Below are 25,962 nucleotides of genomic sequence, written 5' to 3'. Positions count from 1 at the left end.
CATCTTCAGAGACAAAACATCAGGAATAAACTCTTCTAGAACATGGCCACAGAGCCCGGTAAACCCACAAAAATCTATGGATGCCAGCCATGAAAGCCTTCGACTTGGAACCTCGGAGTGTAGTGGAGTATCCTTCCCTGGAGGTCTTAAAGCAGAGCCTGGATGGCCATCTGTCAATGGGGATGCTTTGATTGAGAGTTCCTGCATGGCAGAATGGGGTTGGACTGGATGGCCCTTGGAGTCTCTTCCAAATCTACGATTCTATGACATTACATATAGTTATGCTGGCCAGGATTTTTAAAGTTCTTTGGCATCATTTGTCTTTGCTTTGTCCTTTTCAACCTTTGTTATATGGCCTTAAGTTTTACCCTCGACTTATCCATGGGTCATATCAAAACCCATCATTTTACCCCCCAAACCTGCCCTTGACTTATCCGTGAGGTCGACTTATAGTTGAGTATTTAGTTCTTTTCTGTAATTTTAGAGACCTCGATTGTTGCTATGAATCATTTCCCATCTCTATGGGCTCTTTCCTCCTCGATAAACTACTAAACCAAGAAGCAGCAGAATAAAACTTCAGCCAAATTTGGAGTCGTATACTTTATTACATGCGGCAGCTAGAATAGTAAACACCCCCTTCGACCCCATTATTCCCCCGCCACTATTCGATTTGTCCAGGGAAAATCATACATGTTTCAAAACCCAAACCAAACGTCGCCCTTGCTTCCCAAAGGTAAACGGCTAAACATTGCGAGAGGTGGGACTCTGTGGAACTTGGCGCACATGCACAGCACATCCACCCACCTGCCGCCTTTGAAAGGATTGCATACGGATACAAATCAACACTTCGGTGGAGGGAAAGATATCATATAAACAGTGCAGTAAAGAAAAGGAAGGGGGGGGGGAAACCCTACAGTGCTGCAGAGTGAAGAATGAGTTAATGCTCAAAACTGTGATCGCCAGCCAGCTAGCTATTGACTGTTCTTTAAGGTTCAAAAAGCTGGTAAAATCCAGACGGTTGCATAGCCTCAGTCATAATCCACTTTGCCCCTATTGTTCCATTCAAGCCACTTTTCCATTCCGCGACAAGGCCACTGACAATTATTTTCCTGGAGACGCACCAGATTATTCCCTATCTATCCCAGACGCAGTAAAATCTTAGCCGCAATCCAAGAGAGCCTTTTTGAAAGAAGGAAGGAGCAAACCACTTTCCTCCGGTGTTTAGGAAATCGTCGATCCTCAGCAGGTGCTTTGTGACAAAGTCGGGAAGACGGCGGCCTTTGCTTTGCTCCGCAGATGCTAAAGAAGTTACTGTATATCCTCATGTATAAGCCTAGAAATTTAGGTCAAAAAATGGACCCAAAAAACCTGAGTCGACTTATCCATGGCTCAATGCAAGTACTGTATCCTGACTATTATTTAAAAGAAGGAATCATCCGCTGGTGAAAAGCAAGATTATAATCTGTCCTGGAAGCACCGAGCCTCTCTACTCTCTCATCCATCCAGCCTTAAGAGTGAACACAAAGAGTTATGTCTGCTGGAATATTGTAAGTTCTTTGACATTGATTTGCTTTGCTTTATCCTTTAGATCCTTTGCTATGTGCCTCTAAATTTTACCTTCGATTTATCCATGGGTGATAGCAAAATATTCTGCTTTGGCCCGACGTGTCGCCCATTTGCACACTTTGCTTCTAGTCTGCCTACTCACATTGTATAAGCCACCCAGTAAATGACGTTGACGGCTGCAAAAGCCGCTGGGAAAACTGCCCTGGCGTAGATGTCAATGGTGTCGGCGTCAATGGGCTTGAAGAGGGATTTCAGGCCCGTCTTCTTCTCAGGCTTAGCCTCTTGTTGCTTTTTCGTCTCTCCGGTTTCAACTTCCACGGAGCCCGAGGACCCAGGCACGTTTTTTGGGACCCTGCGATGTCGGTTGGAGACGGCAAGCTCCTGGTTGACCCCGGCTATTGAAAGGGAAAACATAACTATGGCGTTCTTCACATTAACCTGAAAGGAGAAAGAGGCAGAGAGAGAGAAATAATAATTGAGAAGATGGTTGGGTGTTGTAATCTAGCCTTCTCTAACCTGAGTCCTTCTTAATATTTAGGGCAGAGATCAAAACTTCCCACTGCCAACCATTAACTATACTGGTTAGGACTTATAGGGAAATATCAAAATATCTGGAAAGATCCAGGTTAGTGGAGGCTGATACAAGCAAAATATCGTAAGGGCTGTTCGACAGTGGAACACTTCCTCGGAGTGTAGTGGAGTCTCCCTCCTTGGAGGCTTCAAACAGAGGCTGGATGGCCATCTGTCGACGATGCTTTGATCTGGATTTCCGCATGGCAGGGGTTGGACTGGATGGCCCTTGCGGTCTCTTCCAACTCTATGATTCTATGATTCTAGATTCTAACACAGAACTGGAACTCTCCAGGCACTCTTAGTCTGCATCCGCACTGCAGAAATAATCCAGTTGACACCACTTTAACTGCCCTGGCTCAATGCTTTGAGATTCTGGGAACGGTATTTTTATTCTGGCACCAAACTCTCTGACACAGAAGGCTAAATGTCCACAAAGCTACAATTCCTCCTTACCACGGATTCTTTATCCAGAATTCAAACATCCACGGCTTGTGTGTATATATATATATATATTATATATATGAAGCTTTGCTATTAGAATATATACACAGTTCTCCCTTCATTTCTCGCAGTCTTTGGATCTGTGTCCATTGCTTATGCGGAATGAATGGAGGGAGAATGAATGGGGCACATGCCAGCATGCACCCACACAGCCATGCCTACATTCAAGCCAATGGGGCTTGAATATAGGGGAAACGCCATTTCCTTGAGTGTGTCCAGAACGGGCCCCCCATGAAAAATGAGGGGCAACTGTATATTCCAATAGTAAAACTTGATTTCGCCATTTTACATAATTGGCACGATTTTACTATCCCATTGTGTTTAATGGGACTTGAGCATCCACAGATTTTGGGCAGGTCCTGGAACCAAACTCCAGCAGATACCAAGGGCCCACTGTATATACTGTACTTACAAAGTGCTAGTTCAGTGTGGCATACTATTTTGTGAGTTGGACTACAACTTGGAGATCAGGGATTGATTCCCAGCTTGACCATAAAACCCATTGGGTGACTTTGGGCAAGTCCTACTCTCTCAGCTTCAGGGGAAGACAAGGACAAACCTCCTCTGAACAAATCTTGCCAAGAAAACCTCATTATAGGTTCACCTTAGGGTTGTCATAAGTCAGAAGTGACTTGAAGGCACACAACAACAACAAGTAGTTACTTATAACTAGTGCCTTCTCTCTGTCCTTGGTTTAAAGCATAACAGAGTATGAAATCAAGTCTTCCTCCACATATATTGGCCACCCCCAGCTAACAAACTGATGGCTCAGGGCTGAGCTCGCAAGAGAGTCTTACTGACCTCGGCTGACTGTCTGCTGGTCTTTAGCTTGTCTTTTTGCTTCTTCATGTAGTCGGCATTGAAATGGGCAAACGCATATTCCACCAGCGCAGCAAAGACAAAGACGTAACAAATCCAGAAGTACACATCCAAGGCCTTGATGGCCGAAGCTCTTGGGAGCGAAGAACGCGCGCTCACCATCAGGGTGGTCATGGTGAGGACCGTTGTTATACCTGAACGAAGCAGAGAAAAGCATATCACAGGCAGGGTTTAGTTTTATTAAGCCTAACAAAAACCAGTTGACACTGGGTACTATAACATTGTACAGTCCTCCATCCATTCTCATGGTTTTAAAACCCATGTCCCCCACTTATGAGCCAGGGCCGAACCAAAGAGGAAACAATGGGCCATGTGCCCGAGGCATGCACCCAGCACACCTATATTCAAGCCTATGGGGTTTGAATATAAACAAAATTCTGGGAGTGGGAGTATTTATCCCCATTATATAATTTCTCCCCATGCCATCTTGTTTTATAAGAATACAGAATTAGTTTAACTGCATACTGGGGATGGCACCCTGAGCTTCCAAGCCACAGTCCACCTGGAACTATGTTGTTAAATCAAATGTTGAGTTCAATCTGCTATCAGACTCCATTCCTGAACTGGAAAGATTGTTTTAAAACCCTTCACCACTTTTACCTAATGAAACTCGCGCAGGCACAGCTGACTGGCTGATCCAGAAAGAAACCCAGGACATTGCGACCAAGAGGATGGAAGGCACATAGGACTGGATGATATAAACCCCTCGGTTCCTCCTCAAATGGAAGTGGAGACTCAGTCGGGGAAACTGGCCAGCTGGGTGAATGGAAAACAAGACACATCTATTATCACATATTTCTTTTAGGAAGCTCAAGGTCTTTTATAAGGTTCTTCTCTCCCTCCCTATATAGTTATTGGCATGGATACAGATGGACAGGAAGCAGCATGGCAGCGCCAATTCTAGAGTTTGGGAGCGTGCGGCAACCGCACGTTCCGGAACCATAGTACATACAGACACTGCTTTGGTCCACATGGGAGATGCCATGATGACGATGATGACGATGCGCAATGTCCGGACCTTGCTGATAGGAAGTGGCATCATGGCAGTGCCCCTTCCTGTTTGCAATGGCGCAAAAAATAAGCTGCTCTAGGCAGCTTCTTTTTGGCAGCGCATCTGCAAAGCCTCGAAAGGATGGAAGGGTTTGCTTACCAGATTTGAAGTTCATCACTTCTGTCGTGAACCGGTAACTGGTGATTGTGAACTGAGCAAGTTGCAGCTTATCCAGTCCATGGATCTGATCCTGGTTTTCAGACCAGCGGTAGACAATATCCTCTGAGGCATAACCATCTGCCAATAGAAATGGAATAAATGTGGAGACATGGGGAAGAGATAAGAAGGTGGACAAACCCAGGGTGAAACTCTGATCTTCGGTCTTCTGCAGCATGGTTCATCCTACATTTGGAAAACATTGTCACTATATCTCAAAGGTGTTCCCTTCCCTGCCTTGCATCTACCAGCCTCCTATTTATGAAAGCCCTTTTAAATGGATCTCATAGGTTTCAACTCACAGCTCTCCAAATCGAGCATGCATTCCTGTTCATCCATAGGATATTTGGTTAGGTCCATGTCACAGGCCACAGTCGAGGTAATCCTATCCAAAACAAAGGTGATAAAAGGCAATGATTACAGCAATGCAAAGAACACCAATGGCTCAGAACACACAAGGCTAATCTGATACTATTTCAATACTATTTATCACAGGGGTCTATGGTCCTATTGACCTAGTCAAAAAAAAGTCAACTGGGCAGCAGTAGTAAAGGAAGGTGACAATGGAGATCATCACACTATTGGAAGATAATGGAAGCATAGTGCTATGGTGATCATGTTCTGCATACAAAGGTTGATTGCGCAGCTGTATCATTAATATACTATGATTGGATGCACAAAAGTAACTCTGCTTTCTATTGCTCAGCCTACACATCTGACACGGATATTACCCCTTGTTCCCCAAGGTTTCGTTTTACCTGATGCTATACAGAATGACCCCGTCGGGCTGCAACCGAATGAGCTTGTTCTCCACCGTGACATCGTGGAACCAGGCTGACTTTGCATTGACTATGAAGGTGTCCGGCAGCCACAACTTGTCTACAAAGCGACTGTCCAGGCCCAGAGTTTCATTAGTGTGGTTGTATGACAGCCGGTCATCGCGCCAGCTCTGATGCAGGAAAACAGTCATGGTATATTCCTAGGGACAAGAATGGGATTACAAAACAGGGCTAGTTGAAACAAGCTGTAAGCTAAGCATTGGGGACCTCTTTCCACCTGACAAGTGGATTCGATTTCAGTGGCATTTCAGAGATGGAATTCAAAGATATAGCCATGTTAGTCTGTAGCAGGGGTAGGCAACCTTTTTGAGCCGGGGGCCGGGTTGCTGTCCCTCAGACAACTGGGGGGCCGAAGCCCAAAAATAAATAATTAAATATTTTTTTAAAAAAATGAAATAAACAAATAAACCGGGACAAATGTAGGACAAAAAAATTCAAATAGAGGACACTTTTTTAAAATATGGAGGACATGCTAAAAATTTGCTGATTTTTTAAAAAACGTTAATATAAATGCATGTTTCGGAGGCTTTTATAGACAATTGCCCCTCTTGCCTGCCGCTTGCCCCCCTTGCCTGCCGCTTGCCCCCCCCTTGCCCGCCTCCTCCTGATAGGCCAAAGGCTCCGGCGGCAATCGGCGGCAGGACTGGGCTGGGGCCGGTCCCAAGGCCTTGCCGGGCCGCATCCGGCCCACGGGCCGCAGGTTGCCTACCACTGGTCTGTAGAATCAGTATGGAGATTATATATATATATATATCAGCTCTCTTCCATGCCAGCATTCTCTGAAGATGCCAGCCACAGATGCTGGCGAAACGTCAGGAATAAACTCTTCTAAACATGGCCACAGAGCCCAAAAAACCCACCAAAAAGTATGGAGAGCACCTATGTAGCACCTTTGAAACTCACTGAAATAAAGAAGTTGGCAGCAGGAGCTTTCCTAGACTCCAGTCCACTTCTTCTAAATGCATCTAAGGAAATAGACTGAAGTTTGCAAAAGCTCCTGCTGCCAACTTCTGTCTTTAGTTAGTCTCAAAGGTGCTATAACATCTCTCTACAGACTGATTCTACAGACTTAACACAGCTATATCTTTGAATTCTACCACTATGGAAAGCACCAAATTTAGCTGAATGGAGTGGAAATCCACCAGCCTTGATTAAATGCATCTGAGGAAGTAGACTGTAGTCTATGAAAGCTCATGCTGCCAACTCCTTGCTTTCAGTAAGTCTCTGATCTCAGAGATGGTTAGAGGCAAAGGCAAAAGGCTGGTATGAAAAATACCAATACAGTTGGCCCTTTGTATCTGCAGGGATCCCATTCCAGACCCCACTATGGATGCCAAAGATTGTAGGATCTCAAGTCCCATTCTTCTTAATGGCAGTGTGGAGGCCTGCGTGCACCAGCATTGGGAGGGAGAGGATACTTAAACAGGGCTATCATATCACGTTGTCAGCCCAAATGCAACCCTACTGAAATGGAAAACAAATCCTTCCTTTCCTCCTCCTTTGCAGAATGATGCACAAGGTGACATTGCCGTCTATGCGTTACTCATGCTGACTTACCATATTAACTTCAGAGATATGGTCAATGCTGGCTACTTCAATAGCTAGGGCGACATTCACAGGGGGCCCTTGAATTGAAGATAGACAAGGGGAGATGTTAAAGTGGAAGCAACCGTGACATTTCTGCATTTTACATGTAGGTTTTCATGGACCTAGAGAAGTCTCACAGGACTATGATGTTGAGATAAGAAGTGAATTGCTGTTGCCACCACTATAGCTTGGAAATATTCCCTTTTAGTCTACCATTCCCCAAACCCAGCAACCAGCAGGGCCACTGGATATAGGGTTCTTAGAGTTGCAGACCGAAAAAGAAACCCTTCAGAGGTCTGCTAGCAGCCCATCGCCATCATCTGAAGAACGTTATGGTGCTCACCAGCTCCAAGTAGGCCAAGATAACTGTGAAAGATGTTGGCTCTAATCTCACAACTTCATCTGAGCAACCATGGTTAGGTTATATTTTAAATCAGCAGTAACAGCTTTTATCATCCTCAGCAAGCCAAGTATATAATGAATGCTAAACTAGGACTAACCCCCTTCTCCACTGGTTCTCTTGCTTCCAACTGCCCTAATTCTCCATTCCAACTTCACTACAACCGTACAAATCAGACTTCTCCATACCCTCCATGTATGAAAACAGGGGCATGTTTTTGGAGTGTGGTGGAGTCTCCTTCTTTGGAGGTCTTTAAGCAGAGGCTGGATGGCCATCTGTCGGGGACTGGATGGCCCTTGGGGTCTCTTCCAACTCTATGATTCTATGATTCTATGTGTGACCAAGCAACATCAGCATGTGGTCAAGACTCAACGTTCAAGCTAAGAAAGGCTGCAGCGGTTTGCTTTTGCGGGGGTTGCCATAAGTCGGAAACGACTTGAAGGCTCACAACACACACACATACAATAGTGGCATACCCTCCAACTGTCACAATTGGGCATGGACAGACCGAACTAAATCTCTGCCATTCCACATTTTCCATGCTTGCAAAATGTCCCAGTTCCTCTCCTTATTTTCTGTCATTGTCCTCAGCTTAGTTCAATGACTGCAAACTGAATTTTAAGTGCAAAAGGACTTTGCACTCACTTAACTCATGGCAGGGAGATGGGCGAAACCTTGTCTTTCCCAGGAGACTTAGGCAAAAGCAACTACTCTCTCATCCATTCATTAGTGTCAATACAAATAGTTATTCCTAATGGAATTTTGTACATTCTTTGGCATTGCTTTCCTTTACTTCATCCTGTAGATCCTTTGTTACATGCTCCTAAGTTTTACCCTCGACTGATACATATATGAAAATCTATAATTTTGGCCCCAAAACCAGCCCTCAGCGTATACGTAACGTCGACTTCTATAGTCGAGTATATACGGTACTCACTGTTTGTGGGACGTATCCATCTTACCTCCTATCCCAGGCCTGAAATTCCGGGCATAACCTTTCATCAAGTCATCCAAATTGGGTAACCAAGAGATTTCTATGTTTGACCCTATATAATCTCCAATGTCATTCATAGCTCTGCGTGAAAATAAAAAGAAAGGAAGCATTAGAAAGCATTAATGTGCATCTTTTTACTTTCAGGATTTCAGCAACAATGCATTTTCAAGATCACTTCATTTGCACAATTGTGTGTGATAATCATCCGCGCCGTCACTCGCCATTTTCGCTTTGTTTGCGGGATGCTCTAAATGCACTTGAATCTCTATAGCGCCGGTGAGATAAACTTCATAATCTGTTCTTTTAGTTGCTTTAATGATATATTTTGCCGCTTTTGATTTTAGATTGTATGCCATTGGCGAGTTTTTATCTGTATTTTGGTAAGACTTTGTAAAATGCAGTTTAAAACGTATGGCGCTATAGAAATAAACTTTAACAACAACAACAACAACAGCAAGTGGAGTGTGAGTGAAAGAAGTGGCAATGAAAGATATTGGCTGGATTTGAAGAAGTTAACATACAGAGCAGTCCTAAATATGTGTATTCGGATGTATGTCCTGATGAATTCAATGCAAGGATGGTGTGGAACTCCATTTGGTTCTCATTTCTAAATGAATCAACAGAAGTCTAGAGATGAGAAGCAACAAAGTCTTAAGATGTGTGCATCTATGTAGATGTGAGTGTCGCTGTGTGTGTCGGCAATAACAAAGATAACAGAGCTGAATTTCAAAAGCACTATCATGAGTCATAACAGCATTAGCCATGCTAGTATCACATATGATGTATTCCAGTAGTTAGAAAGTGCATTTTTAGACATTTTGGAGATATTCAAAGGATTTTTGTTCACGCAACTTTATGTGTTGTTTTGGCACCTAACCTGGCAGTTCCCAGATGCATTAGACCAGTCGTTCCCAAACTATGGTCCTCCAGATGTTTTGGACTTCAGCTCCCAGAAGCCCCAGCCAGCTTGGCCAATAGTCAGGGATTCTGGGAGCTGAAGTTCAAAAGACCTGGAGGACCAAAGTTTGGGAAGCGCTGCATTAGACAAGAAACGGCACCTTCCCCAATTGCAGCATTCAGAAGGCATGTCAACACTGAAAAGATGATGTGCCTCGTAGTCACTGCAATCCGGTCACACAACATTCCTGAGGATTCGCAGTGAGGTTGCCGCAAATTTGCAGGGAATGTGGTTAATATGATTTTAGAAAACTCACTTTTTCAACCCCATTGGTGTTTTCTAGTGCTCCAAGGGTGGACCAAGGGGCACAACAACTTAAACCTCCAAGACAGTACTTTTGAAAAAGCCCAAACGTGAGACTTGAACAAATCTTTAAATGTGGCACAGCTGCATCTGTTACCAGGCTCAGAAATAAGCCAAGGAATAAGCTTGAAAAGAAATATTTGCTAGTTGAAGATGAGAAACCTTGTTAAATATTGATGAAAGGCTGCAGTCTAATATACTGTAAACATCTCCTGCCTTGGGACTTATGTAACTTTCCTAGAGATGTTTTAATTTTTCTCTCCGTGTGACATTGACCTATAAAAGAACACACAACCCTTTCTTCCGAAGTGCAGCCGAATCCAAGGCAACATCTGTATTTCATATCACACATAACCCAGAATCCAAATTATTCCACAAGACTCCATGGTGGGAGATTTTCCTTGTCCTTTGTGGCTGATCATATTCCGCTTTCCTTGACATTTGCAAAGCGGTTGGGAGAAAAGATGTAAGCTCTGAGCAGCAAGACACTGTTGGTTGATGTTTGGAGAACTGTCCATGGCAGAGGAGCTTTGGGGAAGGTATGGGATTCCTATTGTGTGTGTTAGTGGGACTTAGCTCTTTGGGGTGTCTACCTCCAAGAAAAGTAAAATCCATCCTTTTAGTGGTTTTCCCCTACACACTTAAAGCTTTTACCAGATGCAATAGTACAGAAGATTCTTCAGAAATTCAATGTTTTCTGCCTAAGAAGGGAGCTGGCAGCCTCATCTAAGATACAGCCTGGCTCTCAAGGGAAGTTACTTTTTCTGTTGCTATTTTGAAATGCTATTGACTGGATTTTACGACTCTTTGTCTCCCAAAACCCACATGGCTAACAAGAGGAGTCGCCCCTGCCTATATGGAAATCTTTACAGACCATCTTAACTGACAACGACAAAAACACCTTGACAAAATGTAGGCCTGAGACTCTAACATGGTCATTTCCCCCCTTCTCCTGTATGGTTTTTAACACCTTTGCCTGATCAAGATGCCAGTGGAGCTTTGAAGACTTGCATGATGTATTTTGTGCATTTTGGTTGGCCGTTAAAGGTATCAGTGTTTGGTAGATTTTGGAAGCTAGTGTATTCTATTGTGTGTAGAAGTACCTTCAAGTCACCTGCCAATTCATGTTCAATAATATCCAAAATCTACAAAACAGTGATCCCTTTGTGTGCTTGCTTCGGCGGCACATATACTACAAAACAGGGATACCTCAAAATGCACAAAATACATGTCTCAAGCTTTCAAAGCTCCACAGGCAAAGCTGTTACAAAGCTTGCAACGTGTATTTTGTTTGGCCCGATGAAGGTATCACTGTTTTGTGGATTCTGGATGTTATTGGATTTTGCTATGTGGCCAACACAGCTACCCCTGGATATGGCAATATGTAGTGACCCCATGAATCTCATAGGGCAGTGATGGCGAACCTATGGCACGCGTGCCAGAGGTGGCACTCAGAGCCCTCTCTGTGGGCACATGTGCCGTTGCCCCAGCACAGAGTTTGCCAGAGTTTGTTACTAGAAACCCAGAGGGACATGGCACTTTGTAATAAATAAGTGGGTTTTGGGTTGCAGTTTGGGCACTCGGCCTCCAAAAGGTTCACCATCACTGTCATAGGGTTTTCTTAGACAAGTAATACAAGGAGTGGCATTGCCAGTTCTTTCCTCTGAAATATAGCCTACAGCACCTAAGGTTCATTGGTGGCTTCCCATCCAAGTCCTACCCAGGGCTGATTAGCTTCCAGACAGGATCTAGATTCCTATTACTCAACAGCAATGGTTCATTGCTTTTCACATAAAACAGGAGTCTTTCCCAGCCCCACATGGGCATTCCAGGGACTGAACATAGGAGTGACTTCTTGCACGAATTAAAATAGATGACCACATGCTCAGAAAGGAGGGATGTAGTAGTGATGGGTGACTTCAACTATCCTGATATTTGGTGGAAGTCAAACTCAGCCAAATCCTCAAGGTCTAGTAAATTCCTCAATTGCCTCGAAGACAGTTTCATTGTCCAAAAGGTGGAAGAGGCAACAAGGGGGTCAGCTATTTTAGATCTGATCCTAACCAATAAGGATGACTTGATTAATGGGGTGCAAGTGGTGGGATCATTAGGTGGACGTGACCATGTTCTCCTGGAGTTATAAAATGGAAAGGAGAAGCCAGGCATAGGCCCAGTACAGACGGCACAAAAGCACCATGCTGGGGCCAAACATAGGGCTGGGGAGCGTGCAGCAACCGCATGCTCCCCAGCCCTACTACATATGGGAGACACCATCTTGGCATGGCGCCGTCCATACTCAGCATGCAACGATGCCGTCATGCGCGCGCTGTGCCCAAAACAGCCAACTTCTACAGTCTTGCTCTTTTCTGCCTAACACTGCACACCTAAATGGAAAGTAGATCCCAAGACAAGTGACTCATCTCCATTCAATCACTACATCAGACTTTGATAAGAGTCACCATGGGAAGAGCTGTCAGCAGCAATGGCAGCGTTGCATGTGGAGTACAGAAGAGAGAAATGAGGAGACGGTTCCAACACCCATATTCTTCCCTGACATTTGTTTCTCCCAATGTGAAAAGATCATGTCGTGCAGGTTGTTAACCTTTATTTCATATACTAAAAGGATGGGGGTTTTGAGAGAAAGCCCAAGAGAAGATAAAAACACTTTGTGGAACACAGGGCCCCTTCACCCTATACTAGGATGCCACTTGAACTGCTATGGTCTTATCCTATGCAATCCTGGGATTTGCAATTCAAGGAAGGATGCACATGTGAAAGGAATCTAAGGCCTGTTACAGACTGCCAAAATAAAGCTGCTTCGGGTCTCTTTGGAGGTATGCTCTTTAAATGATGCATGGGTCCTAAGAGTCCAGCGGTTGTGACAAAGCCACACTCCATTCCTAAGCACTGGAGGGCAGCTTTGGTGCAGCTTCCGGATTCTTCGGATGCATGCATCATTTAAACAGCATACCTCCAAAGAGACCCGAAGCAACTTTATTTTGGCAGTCTGTAACAGGCCTAGGAGTCCTAGGAGTCGTTCCAACTATGCAAAGCTCTAAATCCCGATTCAGGGCTTATGACCTTCGTTCCCACTGGAAACCAAATCCGGTCCTCATTTGATCGATTCCAGTGGGGAAAAAGTGGAGTGCCAGTCAGTGAAGATGACAATGAGCGTGAAGAACCAAGGGTCTGCTTCTGAAGAAGACACTTTCCTAAATTCATTGAGAGCACTGCACCATTCTTCAATGGCACAAGCTTTGTGTGCAGAGATTCAGACGTTCTCTGAAGATGCCAGCCACAGATGCTGGCGAAATGTCAGGAACAAACTCTTCTAGAACATGGCCACATTAGTCCGAAATACCCACTAAAAACTATGGATGCCGGCCGTGAAAGCCTTCGACTCCACATCCCAGTTTTCATTAGACAAGATTTCAGCCAGCCTTCTCAAACCTCAATAGCCCAATAAGCAATGTTTGGTCAGAAGCTGCCCACACCAAAACCTGGGAAGAAGTTACTTTTTTGAGAACTATTTCTGAATTCTTACAGCAGCAGTTCCAAAAAGCTAAGCTTCCCATCTCTGCAAAATACAAGGCCTTATTGGAGAAGGCAAGAAAAAGAGAGGATGTCAAATAGGTGCTGCTGTCAACTTTGTTCTCTGCTTATCTTGGGAGCAGGAGAGAGACTAAGCCATGGTTTCCTCCTTTCACATTAAATGCTGCTGTAAGACTCTCCGTTTTTACAAACGAATCCCCTCTTCTTACATGGCATCTTTCATCCCGAAGCAATGAGCAAGATTGCTGAATCAACTAAAGCGGGTTAACTCCCTTACCAGGTGGATTATAAAATGTAAATCCAATGCATTTTTATATTCCGAAACTTTCCCATCCACCTGTTCCCCAATTTATTTGAAAGGAAAGGAAATAAGCTAGTATGCGTTATCAGTGTTCCGCAGTAGACACAATCCTCGGCCCGTTTTCGAATCTGGAGCGGATAAAATCCTCAAGGTTTGAGATGAATCCATACCTAAAACTCCTGGTGGTCGATTGACCTGTTCTGCTTCCCTGATCTCTCTTGGTTTACAACCCTACAATCTCCAGTCTCCATGACCAATATAGGGCCTGAGTGCGTATCCATTGGCACTCCATATGGTTTGGACCATTTCAAAAGGCTCTTGCCTAATGCCTTTAGCCGTGCTGCTGTTGGAAGCTGTAGGCCAAAACATCTGAAGGGCTAAAGAGACTCTGCCATGCAGGAACTCTCAATCAAAGCAATAATGCTAGGAAAGGTAGGAGGTAGAAGAAAGAGAGGAAGACCTCCACCCAGATGGATGGACTCACTGAGACGAAATTGCAAGACCTAAGCAGAGAAGTGGAGGACAGGTGCTCTTGGAAAAGTCTCATCCAAAGGGTCGCCATGAATCTGGTCAACCCAAGGACAGTTAACAACAACAATAGCTCTTTTGAAGTTCGGAGTAAAGCCCTGAATGGATCCTCAAGCCTCCGATATAGAAACCACCAGGATTTAAACAAAAGAACTTTCTTCTTTGGAGGTCTTTAAACAGAGGCTGGATGGCCTTCTGTTGGGGGTGCTTTGACTGAGAGTTCCTGCATGGCAGAATGGGGTTGGACTGGATGGCCCTTGCAGTCTCTTCCAACTCTACGATTCTATGATTCTTACCCTGCAGGTCAGCATCTGAAAAGTGGCTCCATGCTTTTCCCGAGTCTCTTTGAAATGACTTCTGGGGCAGCCTCTGAGGCAGGTTTGAGTTCACCAAATGGATGCTGCTTTGTGTTAACCTTTGGGATAATCCGGAAAGATGTGCGCGCCCCCTTCGCATCTGCCATGGCTGGAGTCTAAATGAGGCTCGCGGCAAATATGTTCTATATTTTCAAATGTAATTGAAAAAGCATTAGGCTTAATTCACGGCAACCTTATAGCCCTTCTCTCCCTTCCTCTCTTACGGCAGTTTTAAGCATCGCCATGCTCTTTATACCTTTTTGAAAAAGCTTTATCTTTGGGAAGGTTGAAAGGTTGAGAGAGAGACGGGACAATTCTCAGATAACCGACCAGGTTTATTGATATCCTTTTAAAGTTACAGATGCCGACTACAAACAACTGTAAGAGATTATGTTTCTATTTTTAATTAAAGAATGGAACGGTGCAGTTTGCTGGAGGCAGCGAAAGGTCTGAATGCTCAGCATCGTCGCATCGCCCAGATAAAGGATGTGTGTACGTTTGTCACACAAAAACAGAAAAGATGCCTCCGTTCCGCTTTTTATTTTAGCTCATTGTCCCACATGACCAGCTGCCTTTCTAAAGATGTGCTTACAACGTGCATCTTGTATTGTCACAGCAACGGCGCCTGCGGTTTGCTTTCCTTTCAGTCAGCTTTACCTGCACTGAGTTGAAAGCAAAGAAAGTTGGGCCTTTTGGGTTGAAGACATAATGAAGGTGGGAATGATGCTCAACTCATCTTAACTTTGGCAAGGAGAAAATGTTCAAAGGCAAGATGTTTTTGTCACCTAAATAAGTTTTAGCTGTCGGCCAGAAGTTCAAAACAGACAGAGCCAGCCTAACTTCCTTTGGCAAGAAGTTCCATAATCCAGGTGCTACTACAGAGAAAGCTCTGCTATGGGCGCATAACCAACCTAACCTTGTGAGAGCATTCAAAAGCCAAACAAGTTATCATGGCACAAAGGAGATGATCACACCACAGCCAATTCGGCAATAATTGCGGCAATGTGAATAAAAAGCAATGCTGGCACTACAGCGCTCAATAGTTTTGCACACTTATGCAATAAGCAATCGCGTTTCACACATATCCGTCTGGTTGAGCCGACACAAACGGTCCTTTCAAATGCCAACTTATCTAAAAATACAGATCCCAAACCACTCCTGAGCTAGGTTTGACCAACCTGATACCATGGTAAGACATGGGAGATTCCAGGGTATCCCTTATAATGACCGAACTTGCATTTGTGGGGACCATGAAATTGAGGATCTAGCACACATTTTGTTTCAATGTAATCTGTACCAACAGGAAAGGGATCAATACCTTGATCCCTACATTAAACGAACCATATTCTGGGATACTCACATCAGAGCATCATACTTTATGAGTGGAGAAGATTAAAAATATCTATTGCCATGGCTTGGTCCCTTCATAAAGGATCACTGTTGAGATCTAGATATGTGGGGATGATGGATGTTAACTGTAAGGGTGATGAAGAGATTTGACATACGACGATGGATGTTTAATGTTATTTCTACCTCCCATTTTAATTCTATTTTACTTCCCATAGTAATTTTTATTTAGATTTGTATAGTCTGTATATAAGAGGTGCATGTTTAGGTTATTCATATGTATCTATATTGTACAATACAGGGACTATATTAACATTTTATATGTGTGTTTCTGTCATTGCTTGTATTACTATGTTTTGAGTATTTTGAAACAGCCCTTGGGCTATTCAATAAACATACTGACACTACTCTTTTTATGAGGAGAGTGGTTTGCTTTCTGCTGCTTTTCCATAACACTCAAAATCCGAGGCAGAGGCCCCAATGCCTAGTAGCAGGGGTACCCTCAACACATATTTTGTAGGTTGAGGCCTCAGGTATAAGCCCTGGCAACCTCTTTCAAATGAATGAGGGAGCAAGTGATGGGAGACACTAGGCAGACACTGTGGAAACATAAAATCAAGATAGATCGACAAATAATCGCATAGAATCATAGAGCTGGAAGAGACCGCAAGGGCCATCCAGTCCAACCACATTCTGCCATGCAGGAACTCTCAATCAAAACATCCCAACAGATGGCCATCCAGCCTCTGTTTAAAGACCTCCAAGGAAGGAGACTCCATCACTTTCTGAAGAACTGGGTTCCACTGTCAAATACTTCTCATCATCATGAAGTTCCTTCTAATGTTGTGGTGGAATCTCTGTAGCTTGCATCCATTGTTCCGGGTCCTATTCTCTGGAGCAGCAGAAAACAAGCTTGCTCCCTCCTCAATATGACATCCCTTCAAATATTTAAACAGGGCTCTTATATCACCTCTTAACCTCTTCTCCAGGCTAAACATCCCCAGTTCCCTCATAGGGCATGGTCTCCAGACCCTTCACCATTTTAGTCACTCTCCTTTGGACACATGGCTCCAGTTTCTCAACATCCTTTTTAAATTGTGAGCCCAGAACTGGACACAATATTTCAAGTGTGGCTTGACCAAAGCAGAATATAGTGGCACTATTACTTCCCTTGATCTAGACACTATACCTGTACTTCTATTGATGCAGCCTAGAATTGCATTGGCCTTTTTAGCTGCTGCATCACACTGTTGTCTCATGTTCAACTTGTGGTCTACTTGGACGCCTAGATCCCTTTCACACGTAGTCTTCTTAACCCAAGTGTCCCCCATCCTATATCTATGCGTTTCATTTTTCCTCCCTAAGTGCAGTACCTTACATTTCTCCGTGTTGAATTTCATTTTGTTAGCTTTGGCCCAGCTTTCTAAACTATTAAGGTCATTTTAAATTTCCATCCTGTCCTCTGAGGTATTAGCTATTCCTCCTAATTTGGTGTCTGACCTCTTTATAGCAGGATCCTGTGCTCCTAATGCTTGCAGATTAAGTAAGGAGCCAGATAGCTTTTAACTGATGTTAAAATCCCAAGAGCAGACTGAGCAGCATGCATCCCTATTTTCTGACACCTGTCCTCTGTTATCGCTGTCCCTGTTTTTGCATTTGGGGAATCCTTCATTTAAACAGTGTTACTCTGATTCACGAAGGGCCTAAATACCCTAAAGGCGCCAGATCCGATCCGATCTTAGAAGCCAAGCAGGGTCAGACAGGAGACCGCCGATAGATACTATGTGCTGTAGGCGACATTAAAAGCCACTTAAATCATATATAGTAAAAATCAAGTAATAAGAACAGTACAGCACGCTATTAAAAGGCTGTTCCTTACAGTTGCATGAACAGTGCCTTCCCTAAAGGCACATGAAAATGGAGGGAGCCAGTGTCGCTTCTCCAGGGAGAGCAGCCACTGACAATATTAGCAATCAATTGTCTTTTAAACACTGTAAGAGTGAGAATCATATGTATCCAGATGTTGTTCGACTGCAAATCCCATCGGCCCTATTCAGCATGAGCAATGGTGAGGTATGCTGGGAGCTGCAGGCTCCCTCCTGCAATAAAAGTTAATGGGAATGGGTTGCTTTTAAAGATAGATTTCAAAGATCTTAAGACGGTTCATCTGTAAGAAAAATAAATGGCTCATCTGCTGTTTAATCCAAATGTCTCTCCTCCCACTGCACTCTTTTAAGCAACTGCAAGCAAGGACTTTAAAAACTGTCTGGGTTTGCTTTAAACCTTTAAGGAGAGAAGCCTAACCAACATTGGACTCCCCTACAATGAGCTCCCCAGTACATGCATCCCTAACTAAAAATGTCTTCATTGTCATGTAATTGCAGGTTCATAGCTGAGTAACTAGGCTATCAAGCCCTTAATGGAATAAAGTTATATAACAAATTCTGCATCGTGCTGGAAGTTGCGCTGCTTCAGAGAAACACACTCCAGTATCACAGTCGAGCACAAGCAAATATTGTACTTGTGCCGCATGTTGTGCACCTGGAGTCACAATGTGGAGATAGATCAATAAAAATTTAAATGTCTACTCTAGTTTTAGCATGAATCGGGGGAAGCTAGACATGCTAAAAGCAACCAATGGACCGTATAAACACTGCGACGCTTGTGGTGAGTGAGCTAAAGTGGATGGAAATGGGACATTTTGACTCAGACAAAACAATGTTTTACTCGGGAAATGGGAAACGTAAGAAGAAATGGGGTGGCATTGATAATGAGGAGGGACGTAGCTAAAATAGTCAGAGGATATAATGCAAAACCTAACCAAATAATAATCATAGGCCTGTTACAGACTGCCAAAATAAAGCTGCTTTGGGTCTCTTTGGAGGTATGCTATTGAAAGGATGCATGGGTCCTTTGAGTCCAGAGGTCCTGCCAAAGCCACACTCCATTCCTAAGCAGTGTGGCTTTGGCGCGACCTCCGGACTCTTAGGACTCATGCATCATTTAAAGAGTATACCTCCAAAGAGACCCGAAGCAGCTTTATTTTGGCAGTCTGTAACAGACCATAGAATCATAGAGTTGGAAGAGACCGCAAGGGCCATCCAGTCCAACCCCATTCTGCCATGCAGGAAATCTCAATCAAAGCATCCCCAGTGACAGATGGCCATAGCAGAAACTATGCAGCTATGGTGGCCATTTAACAAATACAAACAAAAAAAATCCATCAGTGATACTTTTATTGGCCAACCAAAATGCATCTCCAATTATTTTTCCCCCCTGTTTGGCTTGTAAACATCTTGCCTGATGTAGAAGCCCATGGAGCTTCAAAAGCTTGCAAATCATAGCAATAAGATTCCAGGGAAAACCCACCAATACATTATATTGAATGGACCATGAGCATCCACTGATTTTGGTATCCATGGGAGGTCCTGGAACCAAAGGATAACTGTATAACCAGAATCCATGTTTATGCTTCAACTACAGAGGCAGAAGAGGAAGAAACTGAACATTTCTATGATAATATCCAGGGAGAAATTGATCAGGACCATGATTCCAATCATAGACGATTGGAAAGCAAAAGTCGGAAACCGCAGAACGAAACGTTTTAGGAGAATTTGGCCTAGGTTCAAGAAACAAAGTATGAGAACAACTGCATATATTTTGTAGGGCCAACAGTTTGTTCATTGCAAACACTTTCTTCAAGCAACCAGAAGCCAGGGGTTGAAAGTATGGCACATGGCTGTAACTTAGATCCATCAAGGCGGTGAGACAGAAAGTAAGACATCGAAAGGTGTGAGAGGGGATGCCTCTGCAGAGTTTCAAAGCCATGAAGGGCCTTAAATAACAAAAAATCAGCCTTTTAAATTGGATCCAGATTAATGGGTCTAGTACTCAAATGGCAACAACTATCAGGTCAGAATTCACAGAGAGGCCATTGAAATCCACAAACAACTTCAACAGGAAAGAAGAAACCCTTAAAGTGAACAAAATGTGGCTCCCAATCCTGAAAAAGAGCAAAATCAGGACGCAGCAAATGCAAATGAGAAACCACCCAGGATCAGGGTTTTCCCAGCAGACAATTACCTGTTACAGACTGCCAAAATAAAGCTGCTTTGGGTCTCTTTGGAGGTATGCTGTTTAAATGATGCATGCATCCTAAGAATCCGAAAGCTGCACCAAAGTTGGATTCCAGTGCTTAGGAATGGAGTGTGGCTTTGGCGCGACCTCTGGACTCTTAGGACCCATGCATCATTTAAAGAGCATACCTCCAAAGAGACCCAAAGCAGCTTTATTTTGGCAGTCTGTAACAGGCCAATGGATCACTAACTAAATAGTCACTAATCCTCTTTGCATATCCTCCCACCTTGAGGCCTGCCATGCAACAACAGAGCAATACACAAATTAAGAAGTAAATCCCTCCTCCCAACTCAGGGTCACACAGTATGTGTATATATACCCACTCTCTTCCATGCCAGTGTTCTCTGAAGATGCCAGCCACAGATGCAGGTGAAACGTCCAGAATAAACTCTTTGGGAACATGGCCACACAACCCCAAAAACCCACAAGAAAGTTTGTTTCTAAACACCTCCCAGTTGCTATTTTAAAAACCGTTCTCTCCCATTTCTTAGCAAAACAAATCTAATGTGTCTTCTTGCACGGTTATAAAAAGCACAGCAATCCACAAACAAAACATGTAAGTCAAGAAGGAACAGAACCTAGTATGAACAGGCGCTTATCACACTAGTCAGTTGTTTCCGATTGTTCTGCTTGAAAGCGGCTCCTTCCATACTTTAAAGGTAATGGAGTGACAATACAGGTTGAGTGTCCCTTTTCCAAAATGCTTGGGACCAGGACTGCTTTGGATTTATTTTATTGTTATCGATCCATCGATAATAAGAGACACCTGCCAGCCTGATAAGTTTTATTCGACAACGTTCCTGGCCCTCGAATAAAGGATATCCCTTTTCATAAGGGATCCCTGGCCATCGCATTGCCGTATCCGAAGGGATCATCTACGTTTCTTCTCCAATGGACCTTCATTGCTACTTTAGCTGAGCTATTTCAACAGAAGCAATCCCTGTATTGTTTTACATTATGTTTTTAAGCATCTTAATCTTTTTAACTGGATTTTAGTATTGAACTTGTTTTAATTATTGGAGCAATTTAACTCTATTTTAATATACTACTTCTGTATGTAGTTTGCACAGTTATCTTGCAACCCAACCTTGCTTCTCTAAAAACCCGGTACAGATTATTATAGGTTGAGGTTCAAATTGCTTAAAGATAAATACATGCATTTTTTAGAGCAAGAAAAAGTGTGGGTAGGACAGAGAGGGGGGAAAAGAATGGTTACGACGAGATTTAAATTGGAACAGCTGCACTGCATACTTGGGAATCTGTAAAACTATGGCCTGTTACAGATTGCCAAAATAAAGTTGCTTTGGGTCTCTTTGGAGGTATGCTGTTTAAATGATGCATGGGTCCTAAGAGTCCAGAGGTCGCGCCAAAGCCACACTCCATTCCTATGCACTGGAGTGCAGCTTTGGTGCAGCTTCCGGATTCTTAGGATGCATGCATCATTTAAACAGCATACCTCCAAAGAGACCCCAAGCAGCTTTATTTTGGCAGTCTGTAACAGGCCTATATGTCCTAAAACACACTGCATAAATAATCTGGTATGAGACCTCTTTTGCTTCCCTGATTCAATGCTAGGGAATTCTGCAAACTGTAGTTTTCGGAGACATTTAGCCTTCTGTATCAGAGAGCTCTGGTGCCACATAATAGACCTTCTGCGTTAAAGCTGCATCTTTGGGACACTATATTGATACTAGAGTTCCCAGGATTCCCTAGGGCAGTTAAAGTGGCCTCAAACTGGATTATTTCTGCCGTGTGTTTTGGACCTATCAGGAGCAATGTATCAATGGGCCTGTACAGACAGGCCAAAATAAAGCTGCTTCAGGTCTCTTTGGAGGTATGCTGTTTAAATGATGTATGCATCTTAAGTGGCCAGAAGCTGTGCCAAAGGTGTGGTCCAGTCCTTAGGACTGGAGTGTAACTTCAGCATGGTTTTTGGCCTCTTAGGACGCATGCATCATTTAAACAGAATACTTCCAAAGTGACCCGAAACAGCTTTATTTTGGCCAGTCTGTACAGACCCAATATAGTGTCCCAAAGATGCAGCTTTAATGCTGGAGGTCTATTATGAGCTTGCCATTCGCAAAGAATGACTGAAATGCCTTGTTTTGCATGAAAAGCCCTATAGTCCTGTAAAGGTTTATATGAAGCCTCCACATAAATTTGATATCATGCTTCCAAATTCCCTTTATAGGACATTCTACACTTGGTCCAGCCCTCTAGGGATGCCCCAACCAGTATGGGAATGGGGAAACTTTTAGTAGGAAACCTTTTAATGTTTCTTTTTATGGGGAAAACCTCCATCCTTTCATTTATTCCTTGCCTGGCATACCTTTAATTTGCCACTCTTTGGAAGATGCAGCTGAGCAGCATCCAGGTTTGAAGGTGGGACATCCACTTGGACTATTGTGTCCAGTTTTGGATACCACAATTCAAAAAGGATACTGAGAAGCCGGAGAGCATTCAGAGGAGGGCGACCAAAATGGTTTCAAGCCTGGAAGCCATCAAGTCCTGACTTTATTTCTTCCAGAGGAGAGACTTAGGGAGCTGGGGAGATATAGCCTGGAGATTAAGAAGTGACATGATAGCCTTGTTTAAATATTTGAAAGGATGTCATATTGAGGATGGAGCAAGCTTGTTTTCTGCTGCTCCAGAGAACAGGACCCGAAACAATGGATGCAAGCTCCAGGAAAAGAGATTCCACCTCAATGTTAGGAAGAACTTCTGAATAGTAAGAGGTGTTTGAAGGCAGAACACACTCCCTTGGAGTGCGGTGGAGTCCCCTTCTTTGGAGGCTTTCAAACAGAGGCCGGGTGACCATCTGTGGGGTTGCTTCGATGGTGTCTTTCTGCATGGGAGGAACCACAAAGAACCAGCTGGAACATGTGCAGAGGAAGAAAACCAAGATGGGCAAAGATCTGGAAACCCAGCCCTAGAATCATAGAGTTGGAAGAGACCGCAAGGGCCATCCAGCCCAACCCCATTCTGCCATGCAGGAACTCTCCATCAAAGCATCCCTGGCAGATGGTCTTCCAAAGTCTGCTTAAAGACCTCCAAAGAAAGAGACTTCACCATTGTCCAAGGAATGCATTTCAAAGTCGAACAGCTCTTATTCCCAGGATGGTCCTCCTAAAGTTGAGCTGGAATCTCTTTTCCTGCAGCTTGCATCCATTGTTCCGGGTCCTATTCTCTGGAGCAGCAGAAAACAAGCTTGCTCCCTCCTCAATATGACATCCCTTTAAGTATTTAAACAGGGCTCTCATATCTCCTCTTAACCTTCTCCTCTCCAGGCTGAACATCCCCAGCTCCCTACATCTTCCACCATGCAGCTGGGTCTGTTTCGCTTGGCGAAGAGAAGACTGGCATGAGGACCGTCTATAATTATCTCAAGGGATGTCATGCAGAAGACGGCGTGAGCTTGCTGTCGGTTGCTCCAGAAACTAAAAACAAGCACCAATCGATTCTTATTACAAGCAAAAAAAAAGGTTCCAGCTAATCACTAGGAAGAACCTCCATCTTTGGAGCTCCTTAAACAGAGGCTGGGTGGCCATCTGTCGGGGGCGCTTTGATGGGGAGTTCCTGCATGGCAGGATGGGGCGGGACTGGATGACCCCTTGAGGTCTCTTTGTTGACCTGGTGTCCTTTGTGTTATCGCTCTCCAGTGTTTTGCGGATGCTGTCAGACTGCAACTCCCATCAGCCTTCTTCGCCTGTCGAGGGATGACTGCACTCCAAGAACATCTGCAGGGCAGCCCCTTTGTAAGTTTATTTATTTCAAGGATTTATAGCCTGCTTGTACTGGTTCGAGTGCCGGACTATAACCCTGGTGTACTGGGTTCGAATCCCTGGTCAGTCATGGAACCCAGTGGACGACCCTGGGCAAGTCACACTCTCTCAGCCTCAGAGGATGGCAACGGCAAACCCTCCTCTGAAGAAGCTTGCCAAGAAAACCCCATGATGGGCTTTTTCTTTTGTCTTTGAGGCTGAGAGTGTGTGACTTGCTCATGGCCTTAGGGTCACTATAGGTTGGGAATGACTTGAAGGCACACAACAACAACCACAACAACCACAACCACAATAGGAGGCTGAAGGAGGGCTTCCCAGGCTGTGTCCGCACTGCTGCAGTTTGATAGTGCTTTGGTTCCATGCTATGGAATTCTGGGAGGTGTGATTTTGTGAGGCATGTAGCCCTCTCTGTCAAGAGACCTTTTGCGCCATGGTAAAAGCACAGCTGCCCAAACTGGACAGTGTTGAATTGTGACAGTTGAAGTGGTGTCAAAGTGGGTTATCTCTGCAGTGCGGATGTGGCTAACAGGAGAACAGCTTCGGTACTGAACTATCAGAGGGGACTTTTGGATGGACAACTGGGCATCTTCCTAAAAAGAGGAGGGTTTTGGAAAAGAAAGAGAGTGAGAAAAAGTAACCCAAGGAAAAGTCAAGAGGGACCAAGGCAAGATGCTGTGCTGAAGATGCCACAGAAGAAGCCCTCTGAGCATCTTGCTCTTGGATCGCACTTCAAGCGCTCTCAAAGTGGGTTACCTAGCTGTGCGGACACAGCTCCTGGAGAACTCTGCAGCCCCAATCCCGTCCCCCCCCCCAAAAAAACAAAGGCCTGGCCCCAAGGGCTGCTGGCCCTTACCTGACCCAGGTGTGCTGCGGATGCTCCGAGAGAAGGAGGAGGAGGAGGACCAAGGACGGCCAGAGCCAAGGCAAGGGCGCCATCTGGCGGCAGGGCAGGGCGGGGCAGCCAAAGCAGGGAGGAAGGACGCAGGGCTCAGCCCCGGAGTCCCCCGCGGAAGAGGATGCCCATCCTGGGGCCCCAGGCAGGACACAGGCACAGATGCCCTCTGCTCCGCCTGGCAAGGAAGGCACGGGGCGCGCAGGGAGACGGGCACGAGCTTCCCCCTCCCTCCTCTTCTTCTTCCTCCTCCTCTTCTTCTTCCTCTTTCTTCTTATCTTCCTCCTCTTTTTTTCCCCCCTTTCTCCTTCTCCTCTTCTGCTTCCTCCTCCTTTCTTTTCCTCCTCCTCCTCCTCCTCTTCCTTTTCTTCCTCTTCTGCTTCTTCTTCCTCCTTCTTCTTCTCCCGCTCTTCCGTTCCTCCTTTTCCTACACCTCCTTCTGTTCTTCTTCCTCCTCCTCTTCTTCCTCTTTCTTTTCCTCCTCCTCCTCTTTTTCCCCTTTCTCCTTCTCCTCTTCTGCCTCCTCCTCCTCTTTCTTTTCCTCCTCCTCCTCTTCTTCTGCTTCTTCCTCCTCCTCTACCTCCTTTTTCCCTCCCTCTTTGTCTTTTCCTCTTTTCCTCCTTCTCGCTTTCCTCCTTTCTTCTTCCTCCTCCCCTTCTTCGTTCTACTTTCTCTTCTTTTTCTCCCTCCTTGTCTCCTTTCTATTCTTCCACTCCTCCTCCTCCTCCTCCTTCTTTTCCTCCGCCTACACTTTCTCTCCTCTCTTCCTTCTCTTCCTCCCCCTCTTCTTCCTCCACCCTTTTCCTCTTCCTCCTCTTTTCTCTTTTACCTTTTGTTCTTCTCCCCTTCTCCTCCTCCTCTTCTTCTTCCTCCCTTTCTTTTTCTCTCTCCTTTACTTCTTCTCCTCCTTTCCTCCTCCTCTTCCTCCCCTCTTTTTCTTCTTCCTCCCCCTCCTCTTCTCCCTTACCTTTCTCTTCCTCTCCTCCTTCAGTGGTGCCTCTCTTTCCCTCTTTCCAGAGAAGAGGCGTCTGCTTCTGCCAAGGCAAAGCCACTCGAAACGAAACGAGAGGAAAGGCTGGTGGCCGAAAATAAACCCCAGGGAAATTACAGCTTCAGAGCACTTCCCCCGAAGAGCCAGGCAGCTGGAGGCGGAGGAGGAAAAGAGAGAGAGAGAGAGAGAGAGAGAGGAGGAGGAAGAGAGAGAAAGAGAAAGAGGAGGAGGAAGAGAGAGAAAGAGAAAGAGGAGGAGGAAGAGAGAGA

The 25,962-nt window shown here is 44.6% G+C and overlaps 2 protein-coding genes across 3 annotated transcripts in view; one reads left to right on the top strand and one right to left on the bottom strand.

The window, feature by feature from the left end:
- Positions 1-1,585: 1,585 nt before the first annotated feature.
- GABRD (gamma-aminobutyric acid type A receptor subunit delta) lies at positions 1,586-25,914 on the bottom strand. 2 transcript variants are annotated; one of them, XM_042479857.1, is made up of 9 exons: positions 25,670-25,914; positions 8,515-8,627; positions 7,123-7,190; positions 5,485-5,705; positions 5,029-5,111; positions 4,670-4,807; positions 4,120-4,275; positions 3,442-3,653; positions 1,586-2,004 (listed from the first exon to the last, which is right to left on the bottom strand). In XM_042479857.1, exons 2-9 carry the CDS (start codon positions 8,621-8,623, stop codon positions 1,705-1,707), a joined length of 1,287 nt encoding a protein of 428 aa, XP_042335791.1. In that variant the 5' UTR covers positions 8,624-8,627; positions 25,670-25,914; the 3' UTR covers positions 1,586-1,704. The 2 variants fall into 2 exon arrangements, with proteins under 2 accessions (XP_042335791.1, XP_042335790.1); XM_042479856.1 differs by lacking the exon at positions 25,670-25,914 and adding an exon at positions 24,664-24,997.
- Positions 23,569-25,962, top strand: part of CFAP74 (cilia and flagella associated protein 74) — an 85,462-nt gene continuing 83,068 nt past the window's right edge. Inside the window, exon 1 of the mRNA XM_042479852.1 lies at positions 23,569-23,783. The gene's annotated coding sequence lies outside the window, so the exon portion shown is untranslated. The remainder of the gene's footprint in view (positions 23,784-25,962) is intronic.

This window comes from Sceloporus undulatus, chromosome 7, assembly GCF_019175285.1.
Source record: "Sceloporus undulatus isolate JIND9_A2432 ecotype Alabama chromosome 7, SceUnd_v1.1, whole genome shotgun sequence".
In the NCBI taxonomy this organism is placed as follows: Eukaryota; Metazoa; Chordata; class Lepidosauria; order Squamata; family Phrynosomatidae; genus Sceloporus; species Sceloporus undulatus.
The sequence above is the reverse complement of the archived record's forward strand: the minus strand, read 5'-3'. Positions and strand labels throughout refer to the sequence as shown.